Source organism: Capricornis sumatraensis, chromosome 5, assembly GCF_032405125.1.
Source record: "Capricornis sumatraensis isolate serow.1 chromosome 5, serow.2, whole genome shotgun sequence".
NCBI lineage: Eukaryota > Metazoa > Chordata > Mammalia > Artiodactyla > Bovidae > Capricornis > Capricornis sumatraensis.
In genome coordinates this window covers 98,378,571-98,403,468 of record NC_091073.1, presented here as the reverse complement: position 1 = coordinate 98,403,468, position 24,898 = coordinate 98,378,571, and the positions used below count along the sequence as shown (strand labels likewise).

At 39.6% G+C, this 24,898-nt stretch overlaps 1 protein-coding gene across 3 annotated transcripts in view; it reads left to right on the top strand.

Moving 5' to 3' along the window:
• UBE2H (ubiquitin conjugating enzyme E2 H) overlaps positions 1-24,898 on the top strand; it is a 100,143-nt gene that overhangs the window by 64,919 nt on the left and 10,326 nt on the right. For 2 of the 3 annotated variants that reach the window (XM_068972326.1, XM_068972328.1), the window contains 2 exons: positions 9,030-9,069; positions 10,366-10,418. The exons of the other annotated variant lie outside the window; for it this stretch is intronic. In XM_068972326.1, coding sequence (XP_068828427.1) covers positions 9,030-9,069; positions 10,366-10,418 — 93 coding nt within the window. The remainder of the gene's footprint in view (positions 1-9,029; positions 9,070-10,365; positions 10,419-24,898) is intronic. 3 annotated transcript variants of the gene reach the window in all.

Sequence of the window (24,898 nt, the reverse complement as noted above, 5' to 3'; positions counted from 1 at the left end):
CCAAATGGTAGGCAGGGCAAGGCCCTATTAGGGCTTTGTAGGCCAGGTTAAAGGGTTGAGTTATATTTTTAATGCAATGGAAAAGATCATTGCAGTGTTTTAAACAGGTTCAGTGACCACTGCTGTTGTGGGGAAATAGTAGAGATATTAGTGGGTTGGATCAAGGTGCCAAGGTTGAAAAGCTGTGGTGTAGGTCCACGTTACTTTGAAGAAATCTGTCTGTATTAAGGAGAGCATACAAAGGAGGCTAATACCTAGAGGAAGATAAAAGGAAGGCTTTGCTTTCTATTTCTTGGAGATTTCAAAGGACGTTTATATGCTCATTGTAGGGAGTTGTCTAGAAGAGAGGGAAAGCTTGGTGATGTTTGAGGTCAGGAGGAGGGTGAAGGAGTGGTGCCTTCGACACTGTAGGAAGGGACAAGATAGAACTGGTACTTGAGAGGACCATGGACATATGAGCAAGCTGTTCAGGCAGGAGAAATTAGCATGGGGGGGGGGTTGTTGGGGACAATGAGGGGTCCTGCTGATTAGCACCCATTTTCGCATGGAAAATACACAAGGCTATTAAGTCCTATTAAGTGAGAAATGGAGGACCAAAGGGAAGGAGAGATTTGCAGCATACTGGTAAAATGTACAAATCATTGGAGAATGGGGGAGCAAGCTACTGCAGAAAGGAGAGAGGAAAATGGTAGGGAATGTTGAGTCCACAAAAGATTAGAGAGCATATTTTTAAAAACTGGTACATTTGTTTACTTAACATCTCTTCTCCCTGCCAACCCAGTAGATATAAACTCCATGAAGACAGTCCCTGGGTATGGTTCACTAAAAATCTATCTCCCCAACTCAGGACTTGGTGCATTGCCTGTTCTGCAGAAGAATATTGTTTGAGTCAGTGAGTGAATGCCTATTTAGTGGCATCCTCAAGTCCAAGTATAGAGAATTGTGAATGATTGGTGTCCTTCCGTTGCAGATGGGCATTTTGGAGGGGAGAGGGCAGGGAATTAATAGAGTGCTAGAGAATGATGATGGTGATAGCTCTTAGACTTAGTATGGAGAAGGAGTGAAAGTAGGGTGGTAGGTGGGAAGAAGGCTACAATCCATAGGGTTGCAAAGAGTCGGAGACGACTGAGCGTGTGTGCATGAGCGCACGTACACAGGCAGAAAAGGGGGAGGGCCAGTGGATTAGAGCTCACAGGCCAAAGAATTGTTCATGGGGGTGGGAAGCACTTTGACAAGGATAGGAGACTGTCATCGGAGAGGGGATGTCTGAATTTGTGATTTTGAAAGTGAAGCCGTCTGTAGAGATGACAGATTTCAAAAGCATGTCCTGGGAGTGTGAATGAGATAGAACTGAGGAAAGATCATTGAGGAGAAGCTGAGATACCTGAAAGGCTAGGGTGAAGAGGATGGTCTGTAGAGGCAGTTATGTCACTAAAAATGACAGGAGTTGATGGGGGAGAAACTTGGGGGCCAAGTGCTGAAGTTCTCAGTGATGGAAGAAGTCAGTTGCCAAATTGGCCCTTTCGTTGAAAAACCTGTTGTTCACAGTTTGTAATAGCTAAGTCCACTTAGCTTCATCTTGCTGTAAAGCCAGAGTGAGAATAGCAGTCAGTTTCATTTCCCTTCCCCATATCACCTCTGAGGGGTAGCTTTGCTTTTATTCATGCTTGCTTCTGTGAGAAGATTCACCCGTTTCCTTCCTGAAGCTGGCTGATGTCAGTTTTAATTCTACTTTTGGCAGTTTATGATTATACAGTCTTTCCATTTGCTGCATAGAAATCCTACCTCACTCACTGTTTAGGTTAGCTCCTACTTTAACTATAGTAGATAACCTCTAGCTTTAGAGCTGATTAGTTATTCTGACGTTTTCTGGGCATAAAATTCACTTTCCCTTTAGGACTGGTGGTCTAATGAAAACATATATTCTTAGCTTCATTTTTCTTTAGTTAAGTGAAATTCATTTAAAACTTTAAAAACTAAATAATATCTTAGTTCCCTTGGAAAAACTTGTTCATGCAGTTGAAGATTTTGTTCATATTCTTGTGAATACCATGGTTGGTGAAAACCATATTCCTAGAAGGAACTTTGGTGTTTTATACCATCCAGTTCCCTTATTTGAAAGATGATAAAAATGAGACCTAGGAAGGCAGAGATACAGAACTGCTGACTAGTTGCAGAGTCTGCCTTCTAGCTTCCATTCCAGTGTATTTTCCATATGCCAATGCAATCAGAACAGTCTTTTTAATAATAAATGTTAGAGTAGCTGTATTTTCCATTTCCAGTGTGATAGGGTTATTAAAAAAAAAAACTAATATCCCATAATCAAAATACCTTCTAATGCGCTTGACAATTCCTGAAGGATTAAGAGAAGGTTATATTGGGGCAGATATTTTCCTTTTTAGGATGAGGAAAGTGATGTGAAATTATGTGCCTGAACTCTATCAGCTAATAGTAACATTACTGAGTACTTACTGTGTGCCAGTTACTGGTCACATGCTCTGCATATATTCATTAAATCTTGGTGACAGGCCTGTGATGTGTGGATACCATTACTTAACCCAGCTTTATGAACAAGGAGACAGAAAAGCTAAGAGATTCAGTACGTCTAAGTGGAACTTAGGCAGCCTGACTGGAGCCTGATTTTTTAACCCCAACTTTGTATAGTTAGTGGCAAAGACTTGAAATTAAGTCTCGAAATTTCACGTCCAGGGTGTTCTGCTCTTACTTCTCTGTCTCTGACCGTGAAAATAAATCCTGCCTGATTGAGTCAGTGTGGTTATATGAGTGACCAGGAGAGTGAAAGATAAACTGTGGAGACAGGCAAGAGAAGGCGATCTTCCAAAAAACGGAACTGCCAGAGAGTAGGTTTTGGTAATCTGCTAGGCTGGTAGAAGAGTTGTACTGTTGAAGGATAACACTTCACCTTTTCTTAGTTATAAATAAACTTTTCTTATCCATCCAGCCCATTCCTCAGATTCCTATTGTCAGAGAGAAAGGAAGAAACAGGAAAGAGGACCCCTTGTTGAGTTTAGATCTCCTGAACACACACAAGATCAGTGCAGAAGCTCCCATGACACAGGGCAGTGAGTGAGCTCCTTGCTTGGTTCCTCACCCAAGAAGAGACCGGCCCAGGTCCATCTCTCCTGAGTAGGAAAGGCTCAGCTCTCGGAAGAGACTTCTGCCCGGGTGCAGGCTGCCACGGGCTGGGCCTGGCTATCGGAGGTAAGATGAACAATCTATCTGAGGATGCACTGGTGCACAAAGCTGGCAGCAGAGCTGTCGCCGTGAAGCTGGCAGCATCCACCCCCCTTTTGCAGCTGGAGCATCCTAATTCCAGTCACCTCCTGCACGCTAGGAATGAAGACCCAAGTTATTGCCCTTAAAAATTTATAGTCTGAGACACTGCTAGGGAAGATAGGATTTAATCTTTAATAAATATATTTAAAATAATTCTATCTACTTTAAAAATAGAGAATTGATCATTTTTATTCTGAATGGTCTACTTTATATGGGTATTTGTCCTGAAGATGGAACACCAGAGTAATTTAATACTTTCTCACAGAGATTCATAAGCTTATAATTAAACTGTATCAGCCACAGCTGCCCCAACCATCTGAAGTCCAGGTTCATTTCTTCTCTAGGATAAAGTTCTCATTTCTGCCTTTCGTGCATTTCACCCATATACCTATACCTTAGGGTGGATTTACCTTGTTTCATGAGTCACCTTGTTTGACCTCTCATTTCTTCAAGATTATTCTGGATGCAATTTCTGGATAGGTGATTGGCCCTTGGTATTTCATTCTATCCACAAATTTGATCACTAAAAATATCCCCACGAATAAAAGGAACAAAGATGGAAAGTATGGTTAATTTCTGCCTCCTTTATTTATTTATATATTGATCCAGTATCAGTTATTCAAAAGTGTGTACACTTTGTACAGATCCCCTCCTGGGATTAGATACAGAAACAGTCTGAAATTTAAAAAAAACAAAAACAAAAAAACAGTTTTCAGCATGACTCGGCATGGTATTATTTACTTTCTCTGCTTATTTGCCTGTGGGTCAAGAGATTTGTTACTCTAGAGCAGTTGAGTGTTGGAGTGAGTGAAACAAGCAAAAGCATGGCATATTTTCCTATTTTAATAATCTGTGCTTTTATTTTCTAAGATATGTAGTTTTGCATCAGCTTAGCATGGTTTGGATTCCTCCTCCAGAATTACAAATCTCCTGATTTCCTTCTGATAAATGATAGAGGACAGAGGGGGTAAGCTGTCCAGCTAAATGTTTGTACCTGTTGTCCCCCTTTTTATAAGTGCTTGAGCCATACCAGAGAATAACTGTCCAAAAAATTGGAACAAGTTCTGAATTTTATCTGAACAAATCACTGAAATGTACCATTAGAACATGTCTGGTAGTGAATAAAATCTTATGTGGATTAAAAATGACTTGCTGCTTCCACTTGTCATGTTTCCATAAAAGCAGTTTTCAAAACATGTTCTCTTAAAATATCTTCAAAATAGTTCCTGGTCGAATGGAAACAAGTGTTGGGAAAATTCTGTTGTTGCAGACAAATTCATTAGGGTGGTGATAGCTTTGCCAAAAGGAAGGAAAACGTGCCAGGGCAAACACGCTCAGTCCTGAGAACGTTCCTTCCCTGAATTCCTAGCTTATTCTTTATCCGTCTCCTCCCCTCCTTGTGCAGAAGTTCCACTGTTGCCATCATTATCCAGAATGTAAATAGCTTTGCCAGAAATTCTTCCCACAGCTTGTCCAAGAACAAATGTAAAGGACGTGTGTATATATATATAATGTGTGTGTGTGTGTATATATAGACACACACACATAGCCCTTTCCATTTATTTGCATTGGGTAATTTTTCTAACAATAGAAAAAAACTGGTGTAGGAAGAGATGACTGTACTGTGGAAATTGTTTTTTTGGTAGAATTGGTCTGGCTGTGCTTGTTTCTCAGTGGCAAGGTTATAAACTCCATTTCTGCCTACTTTGGAATAGTCAGCAGATTTTTGTATCTCTTTGTGGTATTTTAGCATGTTAGCAGCTTTGTATTACATTCTCCAGAATACTTCTGTACCTAAAATGTGCCCTCACAGAGTTAATTTCCTTAATGGACTTAACCATTGGCCATTTCTCCTTAAGTTCTCTGTTCTCAGAGCTCTGGCCATTGTTATTAAATCCTAGATTTTAGAACTGATCATCCTTTTACAAACAGAATAAGAGTAGGGGGTTTGGAGATCATGTCGTCCAGCTTTCTCTCTTTGCAGGTAAAGAAACAGGCCCACAGAAATGTAGTGACCTGATCAAGGCCTGCAGTTAAAAGGCAGAGTTGGGACTAGAAGCCAAGCCCCGATTAGCATTTTGACCCTTCCAGGCAGGTTCTGCTCTCCACCTCACAGCTAGATGGGGTTCAGCAGGGACAATGGGGACTGGGCTCCAACCCATTTGTTACTAAAGAATATGTTTACTGAGCCCTTTTTGGCTCTCTTTTTTATGTAGTTTTGGACTCAACCAAGCCAAAATCTAGATTTAATTGAAAACAGTGTGGAAAGTGTATTGATGCCAAATGTAATCTCCAGACCTTGTACAAGGAGTCAGTCACCTTATTCTTTCAGAGACAGTTTGGATAAACATTTCAGGCTTGTTTCACCATGGCTGTTTCCTTGGCTTATACTTTTGAGGTCCCCTGTGACATCACATTATTGAAGCTTCATTCTTTTTATTATGGAAATATAGTTAATTTACAAAGTGGTATTAATTTCTACTATACCAAGTGATTCAGTTATACATCTTTTCTTTTTTTAATGTTCTTTTCCATTGTGGCTTATCATAGGATATTGAATATAATTTGCTATCCATCCTGTGTATAAAAGCTTACATCTGCTAAGCCCAGCCTCTCTTTGGCAACCACCCATTTGCTCTCTACATCCATGATTCTGTTTCTGCTTCATAGATGGACTCATTTGTTCATATTTTGGATTCCACATATAAGGGATATCATGTGGTATATATTTGTCTTTCTCTTTCTGCCTTACCTCACTTAATATGATAATCTCGAGTTGCATCCATGTTGCTACATATGGCATTGTTTTGTTCTTTTTTATGGCTGAGCAGTATTCCGTTGTATATACACTGCATCTTTATTGCTTCATCTGTCGGTGGACATTTAGGTTGTCGGCATGTCTTGACTGTTGGGAATAGTGCTGCTGTGAACCTGGGGGAGCTTGTGTCTTTTTGAATTAATAGTTTTGTCTGGGTATAAGCCAGGAGTGGGGTTCCTGAATTAAATGGTGATACTCTATTTCGTTTTCTGAAGGTTCATTCCTTCTAGCCCATTTGCATTGCTGCGGTCCCGATTCTGGTACAGAGGTGGAGGTGGTTTGTTTGTTTTTTTGTTTTTTGTTTTTAGTTTTAATTGGAAGATAATTGCTTATGGTGTTGTGTTGGTTTCTGCCATACAACAGCAGGAGTTAGCCAGAAGTGTACATATGTCCCCTCCCTCAGGAGTCTCCTTCCCACTCCCCATCCCACCCCACACCCTCTAGTTTGTCATTAGCTAGCTGTTTTACTCTCGCAGTTTGTCCCACCCTCTTCTGTCCTCTGCTCTGCCCACAAGTCTGTTGTCTATGTCTGTGTGTCTATCCCTGCCCCACTAATAGGTTCATCAGTACCACTTTTCTAGATTTCATATATATGTCTTAATATATGGTATTTGTTTTCCTCTTTCTGACTTACTCTGTGCAACAAGCTCTGGGTGCGTCCACCTCACTAGAACTTGTGGAGAAAATATCCTCACCACTGAGAATGAAGCACTGTTAATATTTGTACATTTTTGTTTCCAGCTTTTTTATCTGTGTGCACACTTTAGAAAAAAAGCAAATAATATGTAAGCACATTATCTCTTTTTAGTATATGTGCTGCCAAAGCAAGCACCATCTTTTTTAAAGGAGTATAATTCTATAAATTAAATTCATCCTTAGTCACTGTTCCCCATTCCCACCATGACCTTGACCCTGCACCCTCACTAAAATAATCACTATTGTAAATGTGGTATATGCTGGTCCAGTAGAGTTTTCTGTTGTTGTTACTACGGAGAATATGCAGTGTTGCTTTGTTTTCATTTATCTGAATGGTGTCATGATGCATATATATATCATCCTGCAGTTTTTTTGTTTCCCCTCAGCCTTGGCTCTGTCCTAATTGATACATACTGACCTAGTTCACCACCTCAGCTGTACAGGACTCCCAGTACAAGGATGTGCAACATCTCCCCAGCCCCTTGGTGATGGGGTTGAACTTAGTTCTTGGTTTTTATAAACATCACAGCAACAGGTATCCTCACGGGTCTTGTTGAATACATGTATTAGTGTTTTTCTAGGTTTAGGTAGAATTTCTCTCCTGCCTTTTCTTCTCTTAACATTAAGGCATGAATGTTTCCATTGGCTTACTGTAATCTCCTTATAAACACATACCTTGTGAATCTAGACTTTGAGACATCTTTAATGAAAAATTAATATGGCATAGTAATTGGCACAAATCCTTTTGCATCATAGTAATTTAAAGATTGCATGGACTTTCTTAATAGTAGGTAGATAAAGCATTAAGCTATTTTAACACCAAAGATTAAAGAACAAAAATCGGAACCATGATTAGTACTTGGAGTGGCTTGAGCAAGTAAGGGTTGGAATGCCTGGGACTTCATACAATCTAATCCTCATTTTCTGAGTCTAGAGAAATTTCTTAGATTTTTGGAGCTGACCTCTGTCGCTCCTCATCCTTGAGAATCCTCCTTTGATGCCACTTGTCTGCCTCTTTCCTGAAACCTTCCTCTCCTCATGCATGCTTCCCTGCCGCCTCTTTGTGCATCTTGCAATTATTTTTCGTGTCTCCTGTCCCATTGCTCCTGTCTCATGACCTCCTCAAGAATAGTGTACTGTCTTTATTTGGTTTTGTACCCTAAATAAGCACAGTGCCTGATACACAGATGTTGAACAAATATATTTTGAATGAATGAAAGAGGTGAATGTGAGCTATGGGGGTGAGGGAGGGTGGGATTGGGATGTGGTGATGCTCACCTTAATAAGGAACTTCAATTTATTGAAACTAGGGAACTGAATAAGGAAGTCTTAAAAGGAAGTTAGGCGGTAAAGATGACAAAATGACAGCTTTGACAGTGGATCTCTGCTTTAGAAGACTGTCATTTGCTTGTATACAAATTGATGAAATCACAGGTTTTGTGTTAGAAAATAATTTCTTTTCAGAAGTTAAATACCAATACGTTTGTTTAAAAGTCTATACCTACTTGTTTTTCTAGGAATAAATCAGAAAGCTTGAATCCCCGACAAATATAGCCATCTTACAGAATTTTTTTAAACACCTTGCCCAATTTCTTGGTTGCCCCAATTTTAATCAAAACTGGGTTTCCTGGAATGAGTAGACTAAAGTTAAAGGAAATATTTTGGTCACTGTTTTTATGAAATCCTTTGTGGTTTGGAAGCGGTACTCCCTCAGTGTTTCAACAGCTTCATTCATGTTCCGCACAGAGTGTAGCACAATGATGCCAGTAACTGAGCTTCAGAAGGAGAAGTTCAAATGCAGAACCTCCACATTTAGAAATTGAACAATAAAACTTTGGGGGAGGAAAATCAGAGTAGCTTTCTTAACTTTTATCATGGCACTAGTTATAAACCATTTAATACTACAAATTTTCTTGCCAAGTACCATCATAACTCAGAAAGTAATTCTTTTAATGATTATTAGAAGCTTCATTAGATTATTCTAATAATCTAATGACTATTAGAAGCTTCATTGCTCTCAAAGTTTGCCCATTTGACTAATAGAACGCTGATATATTTTAAGTAATTGACACTGTCAGGAGAATATAGTCTAATCAGTAAGCAAAGATCTAAGATTGGAAGTAATGAGTTATCCTAATACTGAAATTATTTCCAATACTGAAATACTTTAATTGTTCTCTGGATACTTTGTGCTGCTAATTAACATCTCTTTTTACAGGATTCATGAATAAAATTTTCCATCCCAACATTGATGAAGCGTAAGTATTTTAAAATGTTTAAATCTTAGCAGCAACTGCTCTTGATTAGAGTTTATGTATTGTAAAAAGTCTCAATTATCTTTTTGGATTTTATCAACAGATAGGACGGTAAGAAAGGTCAATGACACTACAGAATCCAAGAATACGAAATTCTAAACCGCTTAGTTCAAAGTCTGCTATTGAACTACTTGGGTTTTCCCATTGTCATGAACGAGACCTTCATTTCCCTTGATATCCAGCTAACATTTGTGCTGTTCCACACCTCCGTCTCTTTGTACAGACACAGTCCAGAGATTGGTCTTCAGTGTACAGAGTGTATTATTTTCAGCCCTGAAGTATTTCTCAGTTCTTGAGAGTAAAGCAAACAATTAATCAATCACAATTACCCCTTTCTTTCCAAAATTTTCTTAGTGGTATTTTAAAATGTGCTAAAAGTGCCTCCTATTTTGTACTTCAGGGCAATTTAGAATACTGTTTGTTCCACAGTTTTTCCTTCCTTCCTTCCTTCCATTAAATTTTGATATTACATGTATACACACATGTGTGTACATATGAGGTATTCTGAACTCTGAGAGGTTGTATGTATATGTGTGTGTGTGTGTCTGTATCATGCCCCATTGTCTTTTAAAACTGTCAGTCATCCTAATAAGGATGTCTCTTGTGTAACTGCAGTATAGTCATAAGATTCAGGAATATGAATATTAATGCAGTACTTTTTCATCTACTGCCATATCTGGTAATGTACTTTTTAGCACTTTTTTCATTCATTAAAGGATCCAGTCTAGTATCATCTACTACATTTAGTTTTCATGTTTCTTTAAAGTAGTTCCATCTGAAACCATTCCTCAGATTTGTACAGAATTGACATTTTGGAAGAATAAAGACCAGTTATGTCATAGACTATCCCTCAATTTGGGATTGTCTGATTTTCCCTTATTAGGTTCAGAGTATGCTCTTAAGACCAGAAAACAGAAAGATAAGATTGTATCCTCCTCAGGGTATTCCATTTGGAGGCACACAAGTCTGTCTACCCTGATTACAGTGTTAATTCTCATCACCTGGTTATGGTGTTGTTTGGTTTCTCCATTGTATAGTTACTGGTTTTCCCTTTCAGTCTGCAGAGACGCTTAAGACTTTGTGTATATTCCGCTCCTCATCGTGTTTTTACCAGTTGGGATTCTTTGGAGTTTTTTTTCCCAATGAGCTATTAAAAATATTTCTGATGATAAAATTGTCTGATACATGCAACTAACTTCCTGATTTTTTTTTAAATGCCATTCTTTCCATCTGTTTCAGGTCAGGAACTGTGTGTCTAGATGTAATTAATCAAACTTGGACAGCTCTCTATGGTGAGTTTGGCCATGGAATATTTTTTAGAGATGTTGAGACAATGCCTAAAAAAATGTTGTTTGGATTTTCTTCTCTGGTTTAAGATGTTTTGTTGGGAATGTGAAGGGATTTTGAAGGCCTGGTGGGAAAGTTTAATCAGTGAAAAAACATATTTTCTCATGAGTACAGACTTGGTTTAGCAGTGAAAGTTTGAAATAGTCTTTAAGATTCTGAAATGAAGGTATACTGATACTCACAAATACAAACAGAAACATATATGTCTTATTCTGAACCACATTGTATACATGTTTATCTGTAATGCCTTTTAGTTTTGGAAAAATTCTTAGGAATGTCCCTTTGAAATGAAATGATGTAATTAGGAGGTTTGGGAGATCATCTGTTTCAAAAATCAAAACTTTGTTATGAAGCAAAGAATCATTTAGCCTTACCTTCATTGCTGAAACTGACATCGCTCACAGTGAATCTGCACGTAAATTGAGGTCACAGAGAGAGAGTATCAGGTCTTATTTCCCTGAGCTTGTAACTTGGTTGGGGAGCTAAAAATATTTTAAAATATACTTAAAGCTAATTAGGGATACAACAAATCAGTCTGTGTGTTCTCCCCACATGTCCAAATTCTCAGGCTTCCCAGAGTCTCCCTGTTCTCATGCCCCCACTTCATCAGCATCCCCTGATGCTCCAGCTGGAAGTAATCTCTGGACATGGCTCAATTTTACAGCTCTTTTTTCAGGGGGGGGGGGGGGGGCGGTGGCTTTTGCTTTCTACTTAATGTTTGTTGTCTGTCCCTACATTGTCTGTGCTACTGGATTATTTGCTACCCTAAGGGCTGGCAGGGCACCCGTCCGATTGGTCTTTTAAGTCCTGGCATGCCTAGCACAGTGCCTCACACCAGTGTGTTTATAAGAATGAATGGTCCAGACAGCAAACAGTTGCTGAGAGGTGCAGAGAGGGAAAGATCACATCAGGCAGGGGTTAAGCAGAGACGGCTGCCTCTTATTATGAGACCTGCTGGTGGTCTGAAGGTACACAAGACCCCTTATTCCAGCCTCCATCTGCGAGTCACCTTGCATTGACCTGGTGATAAGAACCACAGAGGTTGGTCATCAGCAGCACAGTTAATCCTTCTTTTTCCCTCCTCCCAATTCTTTCAGAAATAATTTCCTCTGCCTGGAGTTGTCCTCCCTGATCTCTGTGTAGTTGGCACCTTCTTTTCTCATCTCAAACATGCTCCCTTAGAGAAGCCTCCTTTCCTGGCCACTTCATCTAAAATAACATCCCTCCATAGTGCAGCACCCTCTATTTTAAAAACCCTAAAATTTGTTTATTGTTCATCTTGTCCTATCAGATTGTAAGCTCCACAAGACCAGGGACTTTGTCTCGTGTGTGTAGGCACATAGGTACAAGTGCCTAAGGCAGTACCTCGTGTACAGTAAGGGTTCAAATATTTGTTGAATTAGTAAGTGACTTAACCATGCCCAGTACTGTTTAACATGAGAGTTTGGGGAAATGGCAGCTTATAAGGAGATGAGGCAACAGGAAAGAACATATACTCTGAGGTTTATTAAATGAATTCCCTTCAAGATGGTTTTTTTGGTAAAAATGTCCCGTGGCAGGCTGCCTGGAATATCTGATGTAATGATGTGTTGTCTTACACTGCATTCACATTTTAGAAATGTACATGACTAAATATTGCAAGCTGGTTCCAATTACAGTAAAGTAAATTGGACTTCAGTTTGACTAATTCTTTTACTGTTGACCAGAGAAGCTTTGGGGAAGAGGTTCGCTGATTCTCAAGCCTCTCACATCTCAGAACAGATTTTTTTAAATGACTGTTTTATTGAACTTTAACTCACATACGTAAAATACACACATTTAAAGTGTATAATTTGATAGTTTTTAGTATATTCACAATTATTCACTACACCACTGCCGCATTTTTATCATAAAATATTTCCATCACTTCAAAAGGCAGTCCTGTACCCTTTAGCTATCACCCCCTCATCTCCCAGCCCCTCCCCCAGCCCTAGGCAACAATTAACCTACTTGTTGTTGGTATGAATTTGCCTATTCTGGACATTTCTTATAAATGGAATTATATTAATATAATAGGTGGTGTTTTGTGACTGGCTTTTTCACTTCTTGCACTGTTTTCAGGATTCATGTATATTGTAGCATGTATCAGTATTTCATTCCTTTTTATGGCCAAGTAATATTCCACAGCACAGATACCATTTTTATTTATCAGATGATAGACATTTTAGTTGTTTATGCCCTTTAGCTATTATGAATAATGCCTCTATAAATATTTGTCCACCCATAGTCTCTGTGGACATGTTTTCCTTTCTCTTGGGTGTGTACCTAGGGTGATATAGTAACTTTGTTTAACCATCTGAGGAACTATTTTCCAAAATAGTACCATGTTAGATTCCCACCAACAGTCATAATATATGAGGTTAATAATAGACTTTCAAGCATAAGGCCAATATGACTAAGGTTTCATCACATCTATAAAATTTTAGAATATGTTCTTATATTACTTTGCAAAGCACTTAGTAACAAGAATTAAACCACATTGATCAAAGCAAATTTAGATTTCCCAATTACATGTGTATGAGTTACCTTTAAGTGTTCCATAATACAAGAACACGAACACATAGGTAAGTGTAGGAAACCAGGAAGAAAATATTTTTAGAGTACAGTCAAAATGATACTCATCACGGGAGAATTGTTTTGACATTTTGCTCAAATCCAAACTATTCCTCAAGAAAATTCAGCATTTCTTCTATGAAAAGTCTTATTAGGAGCAGGTAACTACAATTTATATATTTAATAATAAAAGTACTGGTAGAAAGGATTGGTTCAGGTGACCTTGAGGTTTCTTTTAGACTTATCTGATCTTGAGATCTGAACTGAATTTTTATTACAAACTGCTAAACCCTCTGGCCGAAGGTTAGTTCATAATCGGTAAATTCTGAATCACTGAGTCTCCTGTTGTGATTCTTATTCTAGTTCAATTAATAGGAGAATGTTGGCAAGTTAACGTGGATATTCAACTGAAAAGCAAAAGGCTTAGCTTGGTAACCAAAACTTCTTTCAGCACCTCTACTATAAAATATGGTAAGGAGCAGGGAGGTACTTGTAAAATTTCCTGCAATTAACTTTGCCTCGGGTATGTACTCTGCAAAATGTATACATACTTTTTTTGTAATGGCAGTTCCTAGTTGAAATTTCAGATTTATACTCATCATTACCTGATAATAAACAGTGTTTATGTTTGTAGCAAATTTAGTCCTTCATTCCTCTACCACCGTTAACTACCACATGCAACCCTGCAAAAGAAAATTGATTTCTGGCAGCCCATTTGATGTACTGCCTCTGTTCTCCTCCTGCTTTTCCTTTACTAAGTTTACATGCAGTTTGTTCATTCAGAAGCTCAAAATTGGTATAATTGTAGTTGAATCACCTAGTAATTTTAAATTTTATGTACCTTACCAGAGAACGAATTATAGTGGGTAATATGGTTAATTTTATAAAGATGCTGCTTGTCATCAATATGAAGTTACTGTTGAGTTTGGAGTTATTGTTGTCACTGTTTGCAACATCAAAAGGAAAGTAGCAGATGCTGTCACAAGATTGATTTCATTTTGGCTTCCTGTATGATAGCATCCTTTTTTTACATCCCTTTCTGCTCTTGCAGGCTAGCAGTGATAAAAGCTTGGGAAACTTACAATTCAGCCAAGGGAATCTGGATTTCAGTTTCAAAAACAACTGTAATTTTAAAGACTGGTGAAAGGAAAGTTCACTAAGCCATAGATAGCTTTCTTAGCTCTTCTTCTGTTTTCCAGTCTTCCTTTTTACTCCAAAATATATTTTATCCATCATTGTATTTTCATCCCACACTCCTGGAAGGTCAGGTACCTTCACTGCATTATACAACTTGAGTTTCTCTCTCACTCTTCTGGGCCGTGCGTACCTGACCCTCGCAAATTATGTTTCAGTCTCTAGCCTTCCTTTTACTCATTTTTTGACTGACTTGATAAATTACTTATTTGTGGATTAAGTGTGAACAAGTAATGTAGAAGATAGTTTTCTTATAAAATTGGGCAGTTTATAATTTTATTCTCACCCTTAGGGTTGCTAGCCAATGGACTGGATACTCCTCTTATTTTGCTGGTGAGAAAAATCAACATTTGGGAAATTACTTCCCCTGGGGTCATTTGGAAAGTCAATAACAGACAAATGAAGTTGACTACAATGAAAGGAGTATTTCGGGGACCGAGATTAGAATTAGGCAGAAGAAACAATGCTTCTTTCACTAGACATTTAGAAAAATTTTAAGTTATAAATTTACTTGATAGAACTGTGCTATAACTTAATGACTTTAAGCTGCTAAGCGAATATAAGCCTTTGCATATTGGACATACATTGTTATTACACCCCTGTTTTCAATCAAGTAGTCTGTGAATCTTTCCAAACAACTCAGATTGTACCTGAGGGTAACTGTATCTTACAATAATGCTTTAGGCTGCTTTAGAGTTTTGCTTGGTTTATTTCTAGACATTTTAGTGTAGTTGTAGAGATAAGAGATACATTTATCTGTCTGCATGGATGATTGACTCGCCAACAACTACTGTTTGAACAGGCTTGAGAGCTCAGTATTGATCCATGTTGGAATCACAAATGTCATCCTGCTTTTGGAGCAGCTGGATTTCATGATGAGCCTCCTAGACTGAGGCCAGGTAGAACAGTTTAGTTTCTCGGACTAAGGGAGAGATGTCACCTGCAACAGACAAAAAAGAAATATGCTGGAGTTTGGGATTTGATGGTTTCTACAGTGCTAGCTTCATGATCCACCTCCTTTGTTTGCTTGTAGATATTTAGATTTGGTGTTGGCCTGTGGCCCAAGAATTTAATTAGCTATGCACAGAAAAATGGGGCCTTCTTGGGTTGAACAACTTAGCAGAAATTCATTAAAAACACCACGTTCATTCGCGGACGGTCAGCATTAGAACCATGGAGTAGTCCAGGCTTTGTGGTTCGTGGGACATGAACCAGGCTATGGTCCTAAAATACAGCCACAGCCATGTTCTTCTTTCTTTGGGGCTATAACTGCAAAGAAAGTGATTGTGACTTTGTAGATTTGGTTTCTCTTTGTTTGCTTGTGATCACTGTGTCTAGGTAAAATGTTTCCCCATCCATGGCCACTTATCTTATAATTTCATGAAGTTATCTTGTTCTTTTCCGACATTAAAGACAAACTAAATTATTGCCTAGTAATTTAAAAATGAGTTTTAGTATGACTTTAAGTATATCCAACTAGCTGCTGCTGCTAAGTCGCTTCAGTCATGTCCGACTCTGTGTGACCCCATAGATGGCAGCCCACTAGGCTCCTCTGTCCCTGGGATGCTCCAGGCAAGAACACAGGAGTGGGTTGCCATTTCCTTCTCCAATGCATGAAAGTGAAAAGTGAAAGTGAAGTCGTTCAGTCGTGCCATACTCTTAGTGACCCCATGGACTGCAGCCTACCAGGCTCATCCATCCATGGGATTTTCTAGGCAAGAGTACTGGAGTGGGTTGCCATTGCCTTCTGCAATCCAACTAGCTAATTATACATTAACTGCCCTCATTTCTAGAAGGCTAATAACAAATCCTATTACCATGTTTTAGCTTGCAGTCTTTTAAGGTAAGCAGGGTCATGCCAGGTTTAAACTAGGATGAATGACCTCTAAAGAACACCTAGGTAAGGTGGAAAGTGTTTCGAGATTGATATGACAACAAGGGAAATGTTTTTATTGTACGAGGGTCTCTTTTATTTCTTCTGATCTGTGTAGTAGCATTCATTTCATTCTGCAGATCTCTGCAGTTTAAAGACATTATTGGGAGGTGGATGCAATTAGGCAGTGGATGAAAGATGATTTTCTAAGATGGCAGAATGCTTTAAAACATTCCATGTTATAAAACTACACCTTTGATCGGTGACCTGGAGATCTGACACTTGGCAGAATGTATCTGGTATTCCTCCAGGTTTTAATTAGCACCCTATGTCTTTGACATTGCTCTTTCCCACATATGACAGGAATACTTGTTTTTAGCTTGGAATACTTAAAAGTGTAATGCTTTCAATAGTGAGATTAAGTATATCATGAATATTGCAAAAATTCTTCAAGTGTTTACTAATTCTTACTAATTCCTACTAATTCTGTGTAGAAAGTGTGAGGAGGGAAGAGTTGCTTTTCTGTCTTTAAAATATCCCCATGGACTAACATGGGCTTCCCTGGTAGCTTAGCTGGTAAAGAATCTGCCTGCAGTGCTGGAGACCCCGGTTTGGGAAGATTCCCAGGAGAAGGGAACAGCTACCCACTCCAGTATTGTGGCCTGGAGAATTCCATGGACAGAGGAGCCTGGTGGGCTGCAGTCCATGGGGTTGCAAAGACTTGGACATGACTGAGCGACTTTCATTTTCATGGTCTAACACGAGAACACGCATAAATCTAATGAGTTCAGACCTTTCTTATATTTTATCCACACAGAAGACCCTCTCAGTAAAGTGATTGGATACATTTTTGAGTATGTCATCTAGCATTTTGGTGTGCCGGATATATTAATTCATTAAAGCATGTTAGCATTTGGTAAACTAAATACAAACCCTGTGGCCAGCTGGTTCTGTATCACGGTACCACAGCAGGTCTTCGTAGTAATCTGCTTCAGTTTGCCACATGTGTGCCCTCAAACAGCTATAGAAATAGGCTTTCCACATTAAGTTAGGTTCGTGTTAGTTAGAGAATATTTCATCTCAAAGACACTTCTCTTTTCAAGTCCTCCTACCTATCTGAGGGCATGCCTCCTGATTGGCTTTAGTATTCACAGACTGTAAGCAGAAGAAAATTAAAGTTTAAAAAAAGTCAAATCCATCATTTATAGTACAGCTTCTTAGGAGCTGACAAGAGTAGAAAAGTAAAGATCTATTAATTAACCCCAAATTATTAAATAACCTGAGGAAACCTGGAAATTGTATTTGCCCTGTTTCAATCTTACAAACATTGACTACATGTATGTTAGTGTGTTTTTATACATACAGATACCACCCGCCTACCCCCCCAAAAAAAAAAACTTGAGTAAGCAAAATGAAATTTTATGGTTGGCTTTATTTTGAACATAAAACTGTAAATCCATAGCTTACTTAGCAATATGTTGAATTAATTCTTCATAAGATGAGCAGAGTCAATCATTGGGTTTTAAAAGGTCAGCTGCTGATTTTTTCTGGCAAATCAAGGATAGAAAGTGAAAGAAAGTGAAGTTGCTCCGTCGTGTCCGACTCTTTGCGACCCCCTGAACTGTAGCCCACCAGGCTCCTCTGTCCATGGGATTCTCCAGGCAAGAGTACTGCAGTGGGTTGCTATTTCCTTCTCCAGGGGATCTTCCCGACCCAGGGATCAAACCCGGGTCTCCCTCATCGTAGGCAGACGCTTTTACTGTCTGAGCCACCAGGGAATGCTAAATCAAGGATAATATAGCTTTAATTCCCCAGTGATCTCAACTTATTTAGCCATCAGCTTCAACTATAATGGCCTAAAGCCATGGAAAGAGGAGGTCACAGAGTCAAGAGTCCTAAGCCACCAGAATCTACTCCCTGTGACTTTTGCCCATCTTTTTACCTCTCTGATTGTAAGGAGTACTTTTCCTTTTTTACTCTTCTTTTAGCCCTGCTTCCTATTGAATTACAAAACAGTTAAACATGTTAGGGAGTTGTGGCTAACTCAGTGACTCTCAGCTTGGGAAGCCAAGGGTTCTTCTCTTTGGAGGGAGACAGTCAGTAAAATATAAGTTTGTTTGGATAACATGCTTCTGGAATACAAAGTACTGTAGGAAAAACAAGAGGAACTTGCTCTTGATGGGAAATAACCTGAGTGATTGTATTAAGGACATGTTCTCTGGTTCCAAAGACTAGCGTTTGGAGACTGGCAGCTTGAAGCCAGAGATGATTGTCCTGATGCAGGTCTAAAAAGATAGACTGGGAGACTTCCCTGGGGGTCTAGAGGTTAGGACTTGGCTCTTTCACTGCCATGGCCCAGGTTCAATCCCTGATAAGGGAATTAAGATCCCGAAACTGTGTGGTGTGGCCAGAAAGATATATTGGATTTGATATAGTTACATGCCAGGGGAAATAGAAGAGGAACTAAAGGCATTTCACTAAGGTAAATAGTGAGTCTGGAAAATTGATTGAGTACATGGAATAGAGGAGGAAAGCCTAACCAAGGTCCTTCCAGAGGTTTAGAGCAGTCAGTGTAGGTGTTAGGAGAAAGGAATATTCAGGGAAATAATTGTAGGCCATGTCAAGTTTAAGACCAGAAATGTAAAAGACTGGTTTGATAGTTATCATCATAGACATATTTTCTTTAAAATTGTGAGATGATGAACTTCCTGGAATAAGAGTGTAAAATATACTCTTTATATTAATACAAAGACCATAGAATTCACATTGCTGTGCAGGTGGCTGATGTCTTTCCAAACAAGTTTTTCTGTATGTTGTTTGTTTAGCTTTAATAAGAAGGAACCCAGGGCCTTGGGCATCTGAAGGATGGTGAGAAAAGCGGGCATAAGAGGTGGCATTGGAGAATGGAGGAGGGCTCTTACGGTTGGTGGTACCTGTCCATGACTGTGCTGGACAGTGGTGGTATTTTCTGAGTCACAGCATTTTGGATGTTAAATATGAAAAACAAAGATTATGACGTTTAGGTCTCTAAGAGGACTGCCTGCTTGGTGGTGGTGGTTGTGGTTCCTGGTGGGGCTGACCATGTCAAGCTTTGGCGTCCACAAGGTTTTAACCTGAAGATAGCAGCGTGCTTTACAAAAGTTTCCATTTTAATGTTCAAAGGAAATAGAGGAAGAAGAAATAACTTACGGCCACTGGTTCATAAACAGCCAAGAATAAAACATGAGATAACGTGATTCATCCTCTCCTATGTGTCGTCTCCCTTAAGCCACGTACCCATCTTTTAGTGAGTCACCTGGAGTAGGGTGGTTTTACTTTAAGAATTGGTACATTGCGTGTGATTCATTTTAATTTTTAATACGTATCACTTGAGGGATGCAGGTAACTGAAATTTCTTCTGAGAAGATGGCATATTTGTATTAATATTTTAGTCTAAATATTTTGGTTCAGTTCAAAGACTATTTTACAATCATTTCTAGAGATGTATATTTCTTGTAAGGAATTGTGGTATTATACTTCTCTTTTTGTAGATGAAGAAATTGAGATGCAGAGAGGAAGAGACCTGCCTTTCCTACTTATAGTTTGGAATGCTTCCACTTGGAGGAAGTGATGGTGATAGTAGTGTGCAGGAGAAAAAAAATGATGAAAGGGTCAGGGAGTGCCCCTAAATTAGAGCCTCTGCAGCAGCTTAGCTGCCAAGACCTAAACATTTTCTTGAGCTAAAGAACCCACCAGCACATAACTCTTCTCATTTGGTCGTTGTGGGTAGGGTAGGTGGTGCATTTCTGTACACATATCACACGCATGCTGATGCCAACCAATCCTAAATCAGAATCCCTAGGGTACATAGGAAAAACTCCATGGGTAATTCTAATGGATGAACATCCAGGACCTAGACTCGCTGAAGAACCATTGCTCTAGACCGAGTTGGGTAACTGCTGCTTTTGGTAAGAGATCAGTATGATTTGAGTGTCTTTAATAATTCAGTTCAGTCACTCAGTCATGTCTGACTCTTTTTGACCCCATGGACTGCAGCACGCCAGGCTTCCCTGTTCATCCCAACTCCCAGGGAGCTTGCTCAAACTCAAGTCTGTGCTTCAAGTCGGTGATGCACTCCAACCATCTCATCCTCTGTCATCCCCTTCTCCTCCCGCCTTCAATCTTTCCCAGCATCAAGGTCTTTTCCAATGAGTCAGTTCTTCGCATCAGGTGGCTAAAGTATTGAAGCTTCAGCTTCAGCATCAGTCCTTCCAATGAATATTCAGGACTGATCTCCTTTAGGATGGACTGGTTTGATCTCTATGCGGTCCAAGGGACTCTCAAGAGTCTCTCCAACACCACAGTTCAAAAGCATCAATTCTTCAGCGCTCAGCTTTTTTTATTGTCCAACTCTCACAACCATACATGACTACTGGAAAAACCATAGCTTTGACTAGATGGACCTTTGTGGCCAAAGTAATGTTTCTGCTTTTTAATATACTGTCTAGGTTGGTCATAGCTTTTCTTCCAAGGAGCAAGCATCTTTTAATTTCATGGCTGCAGTAACCATCTACAGTGATTTTGGATCCAAGAAAATAAAGTCTGTTACTGTTTCCATTGTTCCATCTATTTGCCGTGAAGTGATGGGACCAGATGCCATGATCTTAGTTTTCTGAATGTTGAGTTTTAAGCCAGCTGTTTTTCTCTCTCTCACTTTCAAGAGGCTCTTTAGTTCTTTTTCACTTTCTGCCACAAGGGTGATGTCATCTGCATATCTGAGGTTATTGATATTTCCTCCCAGCAATCTTGATTCCAGCTTGTGCTTCATCCAGCCTGGCATTTCTCATGATATACTCTGCATATAAGTTAAATAAGCGGGGTGACAATATACAACCTTGACGTACTCCTTTCCCTATTTGGAACCAGTCTGTTGTTCCATGTCCAGTTTTAACTGTTGCTTCCTGACCTGCATACAGATTTCTCAGGAGGCCGGTCAGGTGGTCTGGTATTCCCATCTCCTGAAGAATTTTCCACAGTTTGTTGTGATCCACACAGTCAAAGGCTTTGGTGTAGTCAATGAAGCAGAAGTAGAATGTTTTTCTAGAACTCTCTTTCTCATAATTAAATATGGATATGAACCATTAGTGTATATGCCTAAACTGAGCTATATGGCTTCCCTGGTGATTCAGATGGTAAAGAATCTGCCTGCAGTATAGGAGACCTGGGTTCAGTCCCTGGATCAGGAACATCCCCTGGAAAAGGGAATGGCTATGCACTCCAGTATTCTTGCATCAACTTAATAGACATGAGTTTGAGCAAACTCCTGGAGATAGTGAAGGACAGGGAAGCCTCGTGTGCTCCAGTCCATGGGGTCACCAAGATTCGGACACAACTAAGCGACTGAACAACAGAACTGAGCTATGAGGGTAGTAATATTGTTAACATTAATACTGTAAGATCAGGCTGAGGACTCAGTCCTAATGGACTGCATTTTGTTAAGTGCTGATTTAGTTCAAGGGAAAAGGAAAGCTGTTTGCTCATCATAAACCATACTTCTCAGGGATCTTGGGACTTGCTTTAAAAATTAAGGTATCCAGTAATGGAGCCAGCTGACTGTAATCTCTAGATTGGGTGATCCATGTCTGGCTGTCTCCCTTTCAAAAAGTGAAAGGTCGGTGTTTTCTAAAAGACTTTGGAACTGATCAAAGTTTTTTTATTATTAACAGTTCTAGGGGAAAAAATTTTTATTGTGATGGATTTTTCCAAAGATGAGTATCTTTATTTGATACTTGGTTTATGGTTTATGTCTCTTCTGCCAAAATGTTTATCTTGAAAGAAGATACTGTGCACATCTGCCTGTTTGAGAGATGTTTCTTTGGGGAGGGCCCGCTCAGTGGCCAGCCGCTCTGTCAGCCACTCTCAGGAGTGCTTCGCTGCTTTGCAGTGGCCGTGGCCGCAGCATCTTGGCCTCCAGAATCAGCTGTCTTCCCCGAAACTGGGCTGCATACTTTTCTTTTCTGTTCTGTCTTTAGAGGCGTGACTCAGCACCTCTGTAAAATGGATCAAAAGTATATTAATATAGGAAGACAACAAACACAAGAGGGAAAAAGCAATAATTGAGGGTTCTTTTATTTGTTTGGAACAAATACATAGGCAAAGCCATCTATTGATAGCTTGAAAAACTTAAAAGTAGTGGGGAAGGGTATAAAGTCTTTTTCCTGGACCACATGAAACACCTAGTTATGAGACCTGGTGTCTGCAATATTTCTCAAGTCCTGAAACACTTTTGAACTTACAAAGAGTAAAATCTTCAAGTTTTGTTCTTTTTTTTTCCATTTGATAGGAACATTCAGCTGTCAATCTTCTGGGGGCAGCACCTGGAATGCTCATGTGGCAGGAGAGGCCCCAGTTTACTATGCGTGTGTATCTGGGGATGGCCTTAGCTCCTTCCTGGGGCTGGGCTACGTGAAGAAACATCTGACAGTTCAACCAAGAAACTCCTGAACATGCTCTGCTTAGAGACCATCCTGTTGGCCTTGAACATACGAGAAGGAAAACCTTCGGGGAGGGGGATATCCAGAGATGTAGGGATCTTGTGCCATCATGGTTGAGAACAATGTTCCTTTATCCACTAACAGAAGCAGCATAGTGCAAAAGCCCAGGTTTGAAACCCAGTCCCATGGCCCCTAACCCCTCTCTCTGCCTCATTTCCCCTGTATGTAAAATGGCGATGGTAATGGTGCCTACCTCACTGGCTGTAGTGAAACGAAGAGTATGTGTAAGGTGTTCACAGGGCCTGGCTTGTAGTAAGGGCTGTGTAAGTGTACACTCTTACTGCCAGTACTATTACCATCACTATCGTTAGTGTTACTGTAACTCTGTCTGTCCTGGGATCTTGTTTAAGCTGTGAAACTCAGGGTTCACACCCCTTGTTTTTTTTCTCAATTTGCTTGGTGCTGAGTCACTTCAGTTGTGTCCGACTCTGTACGACCCAATGGGCTGCAGCCTGCCTGATTCCTCTTGTCAATGGGATTCTCCAGGCAAGAATACTGGAGTGGGTGCCCTCCCTCCAGGGGATCTTCCTGACCCAGGGATCAAACTCTTATCTCTTATGTCTACCTGCATTGGCAGGTGGGTTCTTTATCACGAGCACCTCCTGGGAAGCCCAGTCCAGGGGATCTTCCCAACCTACCGCATTGCAGGCAGATTCTTTACCATCTGAGCCACCAGGGAAGCCCATGAATACTGGAGTGGGTAGCCTATCCATTCTCCAGGGAATCTACCCATTCCAGGAATCGAATTGGGGTCTCCTGCATTGCAGGCGGATTCTTTACCAGCTGAGCTACCCACAAAGTCCCTTAATTTGCTTACCTTTAACATTTTCTACCATTGCCTTGATAACCCACCTACTAAAAGATAAAGAGAGGAAAATTTATTTCAGACTTGTCATGTTTTATTAAATATTTCAAACATAAGTTAAAGTAGAAAGTACATATTTATAGGCAAATGGCTATTTTTAAAAGTTAAAAAAAAGGTTAAGTGTTATTTGAAGTATGAAAAGTAGAAATTACAAGCCTGTTGTAATTTGACATAACTTTAAAAATATTCTTATGCATCATACTGTGTACATCATTGTAACTCTAGAGAACATAATATCCTACAGACTTTTTCTATTCAGTATTAGAACATAAGCATTTTTCTCTGTCCCTTAGCTTTACAAATAGTTTTCAATGATTTCGTACCATCAGTTGGTTTATTAAATATGCTGCTTCCTTTAAAAAAAAATAAAACAGCAGTGAAAAGTCCTGCTGGATGGTTGGGGCTATCTTGGAGGGTCATTTTTGTTTTCTTTTTTGATTAACATACCACATTTGTTTTCTGGTATGTGAGAATTTTACTGTAATGTGGTTCTTTGGAAAGTTAGCCTCATCAGTAACACCAAGTCTCTAACTTGGGGTTGAAGGTAAAGCTGCTCTGCATCAGTGTCTGCACGTGAGAACAGGACTGTGCAGGGGTTTCCCTGGTGGCTCAGATGGTAAAGAATCCACCTGCAGTGCAGGAGACCCCAAGTTCAATCTCTGGGTGGGGAAGGTGCCCTGGAGAAGGGGATGAATGACTACCCACTCCAAAATTCTTGCCTGGAGAATTCCATGGACAGAGGAGCCTGGTGGGCTGGGTCCATGGGGTCGCAAAGAGTTGGACACAACTGTGCGACTAACACACTTGGCCATCGTGGGATTCTCCATAGATCACTCTCCAGACCTGAGTTGTCCAATATGGGATCTACTAGCCACATGTTATTTAAATTAAGGAGAATTAAATAAAATGAAAAACTAAGTCCTCACAGTCAAACCAGCTATATTTCACGTGCTCAGTAGCCACGTTTCTAGTGGCTTCCATATTAGTAGCAGATCCAGAACATTGTCATCATTGCAGAAAGTTCTAATGAACAGAGCAGTCATAGGCTTTGTTTTGTTTTTCTGTTTCTTGTTTTATTGAAGTATAATTGATATATGACATTATTTCAGATGTACAACATTTAATGTTTTTATACATGTTGAGAAATGATCACTGCATTAAACCTAGTTAATGTCTGCCACCATACATACCAATTGAAAACATTTTTCTTCCTTGTGATGAGAACTTCTAAGATCTCCTCTCTTAGCAACTTTCAAACATGCAGTCCAGTTATTAACTGTAGTCACCGTGCTGTACATTAGATTCTCAGGAGTTATTTATTCTATAGCTGAAAATGGATGCCTTTTACATCCTTCACCGTTTTGCCCG